This window comes from Coregonus lavaretus (genome assembly GCF_964263955.1).
Source record: "Coregonus lavaretus genome assembly, chromosome: 15".
NCBI lineage: Eukaryota > Metazoa > Chordata > Actinopteri > Salmoniformes > Salmonidae > Coregonus > Coregonus lavaretus.
Window position 1 is genome coordinate 5,024,992 of NC_140002.1, and position 11,632 is coordinate 5,036,623.

The 11,632-nt window shown below is 41.3% G+C and overlaps 1 protein-coding gene and 1 pseudogene across 3 annotated transcripts in view; one reads left to right on the forward strand and one right to left on the reverse strand.

Moving 5' to 3' along the window:
- LOC311142972 (septin-8-A-like) overlaps positions 1 to 3,524 on the forward strand; it is a 28,457-nt gene extending 24,933 nt beyond the window's left edge. For both annotated transcript variants that reach the window (XM_084178752.1, XM_084178751.1), the window contains exon 10: positions 2,602 to 3,524. In XM_084178752.1, coding sequence (XP_084034878.1) covers positions 2,602 to 2,605 — 4 coding nt within the window. In that variant the 3' untranslated portion in view covers positions 2,606 to 3,524. The remainder of the gene's footprint in view (positions 1 to 2,601) is intronic.
- Positions 3,525 to 5,134: 1,610 nt separating this feature from the next.
- LOC311142609 (cyclin-I-like) lies at positions 5,135 to 10,945 on the reverse strand (annotated as a pseudogene). The gene is made up of 5 exons (XR_014615530.1): positions 10,935 to 10,945; positions 9,853 to 9,966; positions 9,569 to 9,709; positions 7,305 to 7,547; positions 5,135 to 5,446 (listed from the first exon to the last, which is right to left on the reverse strand). The product of XR_014615530.1 is annotated as a cyclin-I-like (transcript).
- Positions 10,946 to 11,632: the final 687 nt, after the last annotated feature.

Below are 11,632 nucleotides of genomic sequence, written 5' to 3' on the forward strand. Positions count from 1 at the left end.
TGCCAACTGTAAAGTTTGGTGGAGGAGGAATAATGGTCTGGGGCAGTTTTTCATGGTTCGGGCTAGGCCCATTAGTTCCAGTGAAGGGAAATCTTAATGCTACAGAATACAATTACATTCTATATGATTCTGTGCTTCCAACTGTGGCAACAGTTTGGGGAAGGCCCTTTCCTGTTTCAGCATAAAGCGAGGTCCATACAGAAATGGTTTGTCGAGATCGGTGTGGAAGAACTTGACTGGCCTGCACAGAGCCCTGACCTCAACCCCATCGAACACCTTTGGGATAAATTGGAACGCTAACTGCGAGCCAGGCCTAATCGCCCAACATCAGTGCCCGACCTCACTAATGCTCTTGTGGCTGAATGGAAGCAAGTCCCCGCAGCAATGTTCCAACATCTAGTGGAAAGTCTTCCCAGAAGAGTGGAGGCTGTTATAGCAGCAAAGGGTGGACCAACTCCTTATAAATGCCCATGATTTTGGAATGAGATGTTCGACGAGCAGGTGTCCACATACTTTTGTTCATGTAGCGTAGCTACATGTAGTGTATTTGCAATGGCAGTTACAGTGAGGGGAAAAAAGTATTTGATCCCCTGCTGACTTTTGTTGTTTGCCCACTGACAAAGAAATGATCAGTCTATAATTTTAATGGTAGGTTTATTTGAACAATGAGAGACAGAATAACAACAAAGAAATCCAGAAAAACGCATGTCAAAAATGTTATAGATTGATTTGCATTTTAATGAGGGAAATAAGTATTTGACCCCCTCTCAATCAGAAAGATTTCTGGCTCCCAGGTGTCTTTTATACAGGTAACGATCTGAGATTAGGAGCACACTCTTAAAGGGAGTGCTCCTAATCTCAGCTTGTTACCTGTATAAAAGACACCTGTCCACAGAAGCAATCAATCAATCAGATTCCAAACTCTCCACCATGGCCAAGACCAAAGAGCTCTCCAATGATGTCAGGGACAAGATTGTAGACCTACACAAGGCTGGAATGGGCTACAAGACCATCGCCAAGCAGCTTGGTGAGAAGGTGACAACAGTTGGTGCGATTATTCGTAAATGGAAGAAACACAAAATAACTGTCAATCTCCCTCGTGGAGTTGCAATGATCATGAGAACGGTGAGGAATCAGCCCAGAACTACACGGGAGGATCTTGTCAATGATCTCAAGGCAGCCGGGACCATAGTCAACAAGAAAACAATTGGTAACACACTACGCCGTGAAGGACTGAAATCCTGCAGCGCCCGCAAGGTCCCCCTGCTCAAGAAAGCACATATACAGGCCCGTCTGAAGTTTGCCAATGAACATCTGAATGATTCAGAGGAGAACTGGGTGAAAGTGTTGTGGTCAGATGAGACCAAAATCGAGCTCTTTGGCATCAACTCAACTTGCCGTATATGGAGGAGGAGGAATGCTGCCTATGACCCCAAGAACACCATCCCCACCGTCAAACATGGAGGTGCAAACATTTTGCTTTGGGGGTGTTTTTCTGCTAAGGGGACAGGACAACTTCACCGCATCAAAGGGACGATGGACGGGGCCATGTACTGTCAAATCTTGGCTGAGAACCTCCTTCCCTCAGCCAGGGCATTGAAAATGGGTCGTGGATGGGTATTCCAGCATGACAATGACCCAAAACACACGGCCAAGGCAACAAAGGAGTGGCTCAAGAAGAAGCACATTAAGGTCCTGGAGTGGCCTAGCCAGTCTCCAGACCTTAATCCCATAGAAAATCTGTGGAGGGAGCTGAAGGTTCGAGTTGCCAAACATCAGCCTCGAAACCTTAATGACTTGAAGAAGATCTGCAAAGAGGAGTGGGACAGAATCCCTCCTGAGATGTGTGCAAACCTGGTGGCCAACTACAAGAAATGTCTGACCTCTGTGATTGCCAACAAGGATTTTGCCACCAAGTACTAAGTCATGTTTTGCAGAGGGGTCAAATACTTATTTCCCTCATTAAAATGCAAATCAATTTATAACATTTTTGACATGCGTTTTTCTAGTTTTTTTTTTTGTTATTCTGTCTCTCACTGTTCAAATAAGCCTACCATTAAAATTATAGACTGATCATGTCTTTGTCAGTGGGCAAACGTACAAAATCAGCAGGGGATCAAATACTTTTTTCCCTTAGTGAAACAGTTCATCCAGTTTGTGGTTAGTCTGATAGATTCCATAGTTCCAGAGGTAGTGCTTGGATTTTTCAACTACATTAGTGTAGGCCAAAGGACTGTACAGTTGAGAAACCCCATTTTTACGTCAGAACTTAACAGTTACAGTACCATAAAAAAACAATGGTGGTCTTCAAAATGGGGTTGAAGGGCTCCCTTCCCTTGACAGCTCTGATAATTACCACTCTTTCATTTATTCTGCTGTACTGAAGTTATGATTCTCTGAGGCACATACACCTCTTTTCTCTGACCTTTTTTCTGTCTCTATTCTTTTTCACATTCATTATACTGTACATTCATGAAGTCATACATTTTTCGGAAAGAATTTGAACGTAGTATGAATTTTCTGTGCGTTATTTCACTCCACAGTGTTTCCGTTCACTTTATTTTGTCATCGTTTGTCATCTCCTTTGTCATTTTCTTTCAGTTAATTTATGCCCAGTACGCCAAGCCGACCATCATCATAGTGACGTCAACGTTATATTTTTACATTCCTTCATGACATTGTGCACATGGACCAAAGACGCTGATGGGACAGGAGATGGGGAGAGAGAGAGAGAGCTGAGAGTGGCCATTCCCTTCTCTAGGATCATTCATGTTATGAGTTGGGACACGTTTTTTATACATTTTGTTCTGTTTTTGTTTTTCTAGTTTGAGACTTACTGATCTGTTTTGCTCACCATCACTGATTTATGACAGAAGGCACAACAAATCATGGACTTTCAACATTCAATGCTTTTTGGTACTAACATATATGACCTTGTTCTCCCATGTTGTCAGTTAATGTAATGTTAATGGATAAGGATTTACTGGTAGTGTAGGTGGACTCAACTCACCACCAGCCATACACCAGTGCAGACGTTTGGTTACGCTATCTGACGTAAGACAATGGCCATACACCTCATAGAGTGGGCTCTGAATTCTGTGCCAAACTAGGCCAGACCTTAATCATGCATAGCAGTAACAAAACTGATGTAAGTACAATACCTGTATATTTATATTTTTGCAAACATGTATATGTAGGTACCATCGAGTAAACTAGTCCTAAAATATGCAATAAATTCTGGTGCTGTTTTATATGAATCCAGAAACATGTATGTGAATATTTTGAGCTTACTTGGCTTTATTAAAATGTATATGATAAAGCACATAATGCTGTATGTTTAATTGTGATGTACCATTAACCATGTACCGTAAGCCATTGACGTGAGAGGTGTCACAGTTTACACGACCCATATACAATGTGGCAACTAATAGAGGCCACGACTCACAGTATACATTTTTACATGGAAAGACTAGAAGAGAGATGTACTCACTTTTTATTGGAAATAAACCCTCGGCTTGCATGTGTCCCTATCCCATGATTTATTTGATTGTTAAAAGAGAACTAGTGTGTAGTTCGAGAGACACACACACACCAGCTGTTGAATGTTTTTGCATACTCACTCAATACCCCCTTTGAGAAGTTGTGTTCAGTTGGCACACCTGTCGTGTACAGTAGTTAAGTGTAGGCCAATAGAAATGGAGAGAGCTCATGGTATCCGTGCAGTAAAGTGTAGCCTTCTGCTTTTAACGTTAACCTTTCCTCTTGTGAAATGGCCCGACCAATGATTGAAAGTAAACAACGGTGAAAGAGGAAGTTACTCTGTGCTCTACCCCACCACATGCTGACATCAGCAGTGGGTTAGCAGTCAGCTGCTGGGTGAGGTTGTGCTGTGCCAGTGTCACACAGACAGACATATACACCTCACTGATGACCCTATAAAGGCTGTCATACTCCCAGCACTAAAGTATAAAGCACTCCCCTATTTGAAGTTTCATTAGAAAGAGATTATTTGTAAGGCCTTTACTATGAGCAAATGTCAATTTCATCCAAAGGCTTTTGTTGGCTTAACTCCATGCAATTAGCTTTAAGCTACTGCCTTTTTCAAATCACAAGTTGCATTATGATGGGACATTGGAGGGATGAAAGATGTGCTTCATACATGTCTTATTGGATTTGGGAGGGGGAAATTGATTTACTGGATTGTAACAGGTTTGTGGCTTGACAAGAGGAAATTGACTCCAAAAATGGTTTGAGCAGGAATTGTATTTTCTCCTGAGGCCGAATTCAAAAACATGATTTACAAAACATTTGGACATTGTGGGCTTGAACCAACCCAAAGTAGAACAAAGAGCTCTGTCATCCATTTACCAACATGACCAATTGAAATGGGAGACTATTTATATTGCTTAATCATAATTTGTGTATAGAATTGTTATTTTGCCAGTTTGGAAAAATAGAAGGTTGTGATCGGTAGAAAGGGATGGATGCTTATGGGAAAATGGATCATTTACGGTAACAAAATGAGTGATCATGAAATGGAATTTTTCTCTGTTATAGCTTTAATCGGAGGACAACAAAACGGTAACTGCTTTTTCAGAAACAACCGAAGAGAATAAATCTTTACACTTTTCAATTTGGAAAACGGTGTAACATCAATGACGGAACATGATTGCCATTCTAACTTGACAAACAAAATGTATTTCACAGTTGAAAGCAGTACAATACTCCACTATATCCCAAACATAAATTGTGAAAACTTCAGTTCAATCCTAGTGTTAAGTAAAGAGGTACAGGTTATAACAGTTCCACACATTGCTTCTGAGATGACTACCTTTAAATTCAATAATCAAATGTCTTTGCAGTACATTGTCATTTGTAAATAAAGCATTTTATAAAAGTAGTTATAGTGAATAACTTGTTTTGGAGGTCAACAGAACACAACCATGTTTTACTACAAGGAAGTAAAAACTAAAAATAAGTCTTGAGAAATATAATAATAAAATGCTATGTATATAAAAAGCTCTAAATTTCAAAGTGCTAAATAGGTAATGAAGAGGCAGTTCCAAGTTCATGACAAGGTATTCTTGGTCCTCAATCTCAACAAAATATAAACACAATCCCCAACACATGCAGGTTAATCAGTCCAACAGGATATTAGCTCACAGGGGGACATATTCTTCTGGTGGGCCTCATGGAGGACTTCAGTATTGCTGTCCCCGCTAACCTCCAGAGCCTTGTCCCCCCCCCCCCCCTGCCCCCTGCCCCCTGCTCCCGACTCCCCTTTCCACTCCTGGTCTGTCTGAGTCCCAGTCTGCCTGCAGGCCCCCTCGTCATCCTGGTGCTGCTTGGTCATATTAAATATGTACACTGCATTGGCTGGCAGGGAGAACTCCAGGCTGGTGAGGTATTCATCAACCATCTCCTTGCAGTGGATGAACTCAGTGCTCTGACTCTGGAGAAGAAAAACAAACATTACATGAGTGATTTCGTCATACATGGCAAACAGGTTTAGTCAAATAAAAAACACCTTATGACAGATGTAGTCAATTGTGTGTGGGTTCCATGTTAACTCAACTGTAAAAAAAACAAACATATAAATAATAATTGATAGACATACAGTATGTTATGAACCAACCAGGAACATACACAGACCTCTGTCTTTTTTATAAAGTGAGAACAAAGGTGTTATTGTGAACCGAATATATAAACTCAGCAAAAAAAGAAATGTCCTCTCACTGTCAACTGCATTTATTTTCAGCAAACAACAGACATAAACTGAACAAGTTCCACAGACATGTGACTAACAGAAATTGAATAATGTGTCCCTGAACAAAATCTAAAGTAACGGTATCTGGTGTGGCCACCAGCTGCATTAAGTACTGCAGTGCATCTCTTCCTCATGGACTGCATCAGATTTGCCAGTTCTTGCTGTGAGATGTTACCCCACTCTTCCACCAAGGCACCTGCAAGTTCCCGGACATTTCTGGGGGGAATGGCCCTAGCCCTCACCCTCCAATCCAACAGGTGCCAGACGTGCTCAATGGGATTGCGATCCGGGCTCTTCGCTGGCCATGGCAGAACACTGACATTCCTGTCTTGCAGGAAATCACACACAGAACGAGCAGTATGGCTGGTGGCATTGTCATGCTGGAGGGTCATGTCAGGATGAGCCTGCAGGAAGGGTACCACATGAGGGAGGAGGATGTCTTCCCTGTAACGCACAGCGTTGAGATTGACTGCAATGACAACAAGCTCAGTCCGATGATGCTGTGACACACCGCCCGAGACCATGATGGACCCTCCACCTCCAAATCAATCCCGCTCCAGAATACAGGCCTCGGTGTAACGCTCATTCCTTCAACGATAAACGCGAATCCGACCATCACCCCTGGTGAGATAAAACCGCGACTTGTCAGTGAAGAGCACTTTTTGCCAGTCCTGTCTGGTCCAGCGACGGTGGGTTTGTGCCCATAGGTGACGTTGTTGCCGGTGATGTCTGGTGAGGACCTGCCTTACAACAGGCCTACAAGCCCTCAGTCCAGCCTCTCTCAGTCTATTGCGGACAGTCTGAGCACTGATGGAGGGATTGTGCATTCCAGGTGTAACTTGGGCAGTTGTTGCAATCATGTACCTGTCCCGCAGGTGTGGTGTTCGGATGTACCGATCCTGTGCAGGTGTTGTTACACGTGGTCTGCCACTGCGAGGACGATCAGCTGTCCGTCCTGTCTCCCTGTAGCGCTGTCTTAGGCGTCTCACAGTACGGACATTGCAATTTTTTGCCCTAGCCACATCTACAGTCCTCATGCCTCCTTGCAGCATGTCTAAGGCACGTTCACGCAGATGAGCAGGGACCCTGGGCATCTTTCTTTTGGTGTTTTTCAGAGTTAGTAGAAAGGCCTCTTTAGTGTCCTACATTTTCATAACTGTGACCTTAATTGCCTACCATCTGTAAGCTGTTAGTGTCTTAACAACTGTTCCACAGGTGCATGTTCATTAATTGTTTATAGTTCATTGAACAAGCATGGGAAACTGTGTTTAAACCCTTTACAATGAAGATCTGTGAAGTTATTTGGATTTTTACAAATTATCTTTGAAAGACAGGGTCCTGAAAAAGGGATGTTTTTCTTTTTTTGCTGAGTTTATATATAAAATGTACCTCTAACATACTTTCCTAATATTTACTTACCTGAGCACCAACTTGATCAAATAATTACACAGCAAACACTAAAGCACAACACCAAACAGTCTCAAGCGTTTTGAACCGTGTGAGGAGTGGCGATAGCTGCAAAGAGAGGCGTTTCGTGTCTTAACTGTGTTTTCTTCAGCAGATCGGTAAAGACTGAGAACCAGTCTGGGGTGAATCTCTCCAACTCCAAGGTAATGATGACCAAGCCCAGTGTGGAGCCCTTGAAATGCGACAGCTGGTGGCAGGCCGTACAGTGCTGCACCTGCCTGGTCCACAATGCCACCTGGAAGCAAGGCCTCTTCTGAGTCTCAGCACCCATGGAGGGAAGGTGGGGATGACCAGAGATCAACAGGGCATGGAACTGCAATCATACAGAAAAATGGAGACCAAAATTGTTACATATCCACCCACCGTTTCATTCATTCAATCATCACCAATTCATATCGATCATGGACAATTTTCCACTTCTTCGCTTTACCAGCCATTCCCATATTGCATTGCTATCTTAGTAATCCACCCCACCCCCCCCCCACCCCCCCCCCGGGTGTGATGCCCTCTTTGCTGTGTGCAGTGCTCGTCCGTCTCCCTATTTTAAGAGTTACTGTAAAACCAACTCGTGGGGCTACCCATTTGTAATGCCCAAACCTTTTGTTTGGCCATTTAAAAAAGTGTGAAGGCATTTGCTTTTGTATTTCTCCGCTCTTTAGCAAATATTAAGCCGTGTTGTTTGAGCAAAGAAAAAGTTTAGAACTTCAGGTTGTCATTTAACATACAGAATCTAGTGGAAATGTTGACAGAGCTTGTCTTTGAATCCACAGCTCAATCATATGTGTTATGGTGGAAAGTATGTGCCAATATCCCTATAGATAGTACCCATTGTTGTTTGAAAGACAATGGAGATATGACTCCACCAAATCAAATCAAATGTTATTGGTCGCATATGCTTTATTTAAGTTGTTCAATGCAAGGTACATTTTCAGGGGAATGTAATTGTGAAATAGTTATTGTTGGAAAGTATTTATTTGAAAAGTATTAAGAGGAAATGTATTTGTATTTTACTATAATTTTTTTATGCATCATGTTTATTTTTTAAATTCTACAATACTTTGTATTTTGTAATAATATTAACTATTGTGAGCTAGGACAATATGGAATAGTTCTTATGTATTACACTGTAATCTACAGACAACTAACTGGTGTTCATCAACCTCTGAAATGTTTCAGTATTCAGCACAATGTTATGTTGTTATAATTTGAGGAACATTTTCCTTTGGCCCTGGTGTGAAACAACGCTAAATGCTTTAATTCACACAGACAGAATTCTATTCCAGAGTGTGTTGGCCAATGGTTGTGGTTCGCGAAGATAACATTGCAGAGACGTCTTACATTCAAAGTAAGAAAGATTTAAGATGAAAATAACTACTACTAGACTAAAGGATGAAATATGTCTGGTAGTGCAATTAGTATTTAATGCTTATTTGACTTCCAGTTTGTGGTGTGTAGTATAAAGTATGGATCTTTCCAAGAAGTCAAATTCCAGTGTGCCATAATCTGAAATACAGCATGAAATCTAATTACACAAAATGTGCATACCTGACCGCATGGTAATATTTCAATTAATCTAGGCCAGTGGTATTCGAAGTCTGGGTCACAACCCCAGGGGGAACTGCAGTGGGATCGGCAAAATTATTCTCTATATATTTTTGGAACAAAAAATTAAGAGTGCAGATTATTGTATGGGACAATATACAAACGTTTTTGAGAAAGATAATTAGAAAAATGCAATTTTGTTGAGTAAATGTATTTTGGGTTATTTTCATTTTGATAAGAGATGAAAATGTAATGAATTGAAGGTTATTTGTTGATGTAAAAATCGTAATATACCGATTTTAAGGTTGTGTCATTAGATTTGGGGTGGGTTCCCGAGAAATTCTTCAGAAATAAATGGGGTCCCTAGAAATTCTGGCTGAAAAAAATGGGGTCCCTGCTGAAAAAGTTTGAATACCACTGATCTAGGTTATGTTTTTTGTTAAGATTGTACTTGGGAGTGGTTAGACAAATTCTCTATCAAATGACTCTCCCTTTGTTAGCTACCAGGGTTCTACTTTACAGTCAGATAAGTGCCTTGGCCTGATCTATGATCTACAGAGCACTTAATCTCTATGTTTTAGATGACAGCTTGCCAATGGTGTCAGGTGTGGACAGAGACATAGCACAGGGGGGCACAAGTCAAATCAATGCACAATTTCTAGGACCAATACTCCATGGGGGGGAGAAATTAAAAATGGGCATCTTTGACGAGATGAAGTGTGTGTTCCCTTGTGCTTTTCTACTGCTGTGTGAGCCCGTCAAAGCAGCGAGGACGTGTTAACGTCTACTTACCATGTAAATGAAGTCGATTGGTGTCGTGGCGTACAGGTCCCAGTTCAGCTCATCTAGTATAATCCTCTCCATGCAAAGAATCTCAGCTGTTGAAAAGTTGCATCTGCTCTGCACAACAAGGTCCTTGACTGACCCAATCACCTGCTTCAACAGACAGCAACAAGGAAGCCAATAAACATATTGTATTAAACTAACATTGTGTTGTATTTTGATTGATTATAAGAAAGAATACACTTGCTCTATGTTCACTACGTTCAATTATGTTTCCAAGAGATAAAAACCACCTCATCCTCCTCGTAGATTTTTGCTGAGAGAACCAGAGAACCAGAGAGGTCAAGGCGATACACTTCAGAAGACAGAAGGTGATTTAGTACCTCTATAGTTTAGCAGAATGTAGGCTGTGATTTATTGTGAAGAACAGAGAAGAGAAGCATATCTTCAATGTCGCTAGCAGTCTATTCAGAACACAGACTCCAAGAGCAAACGTTTACTGACAGAAGTTGAACAGCCTGCACATTTTACAGCCACAGGGTCACATCTAGGAGTTGGACTGGGGTAATTTCACTACACTGTGCAGTGAAAAAACACTGTAACAAAACAAAACCGTGTCTGTAATGTATTAGGCTGCAGTGTCCAAACGAAAATAGCACTAGTATTTGTTTTCTTCCTGACAAAGGGTTAATCTTATCACTTGTCCCAGGCTCGAAATTTCTAATTTGGATAGTGAATACACAATTCTAAACACCTGATTTCTGAATAGAATATACCCACGGAATGGATTGTGGATAAGGGCCGAAGGGATTTTTCAACAGTGTAGCTACAAGCGCATAAAGCGCTCCATTGATGTATTGAATACAGGAAATCAAGAAATAAGCATTTTATTTTTGTAAACAATGCACGCCATTTTCATCTTTTTGCATATTGCGCGCGGTGTACAACATTGTGTCAAAAGTAATTTACTCTAAGTTCTGCGCAAAGCTACTTTTGCTTGTTATGCACAAAACAGAACACACAATATGGGCGGAATAGTGAGCAGCTGGTCGCAACTGAAGCCAATTATTGCATGTTGAGCTCTCTACCTATTTCTTCAATCAATTAGTCTTCCTACCTCTTCCTTAAGAAATGCAGGTATGTTATTCTTCGACGACCGTTGTTTTTATGTTCAGGTTTGAATCTTCCATGTTTACCATAGCAAAATGATTAAATCAAACAAGATGGAATGTTGTCAGTAAAATATTGCAGGATAGCTCATACTTAATTCCATGCAGCCTTATACGGACAATTAAACACAAAAAACGGGAAAATAAAACAAAATATAGCCACCACAATAAGAGAGAAACTAAATCCAGCCCATGACTCCGCCTACCTTTTCATCATGTCGGGGGTCAAATATACGAGATCCGTTATATATAATGGCCTCCACCGAAAATGGCCCTACAAAATGTACTGTAATAAAAGTATTAAATAATATGATACTATTTGAGCTACTTTTTGTATGTGCATGAAATCAAGTTCTTATTCTGGGCATTGTTTTCAAACAATGAAACCTTATAAGGTTGTTTTCCTTCAGCACTGTCTTGAGAGTAAAGAAAATGGGGACATTCCATTATAAAGGCCCCCTGCCCCTATGGTAATCAGGGGCCTACAGTGGGCAGTAGGCTATGCTTACCTGCTTCGGTTGTTCTCCCTCAACCACTATTCTGAAATTACCACCATTTTGTATTATTTAGATTCACAAGAATACAACACAAAACAACTGCAGCAAACAACCTGCCTAAATGACTACCGACCTGTAGCACTGACGTCGGTTGCCATGAAGTGCTTTGAAAGGCTGGTCATGGCTCACATCAACACCATTATCCCAGAAACCCTAGACCCACTCCAATTTTCATACCGCCCCAACAGATCCACAGATGATGCAATCTCTATTGCACTACACACTGCCCTTTCCCACCTGGACAAAAGGAACACCTATGTGAGAATGCTATTCATTGACTACAGCTCAGCGTTCAACACCCCCTGTATATAGCCTCGCTACTGTTATTACACATTGACTCTGTACCG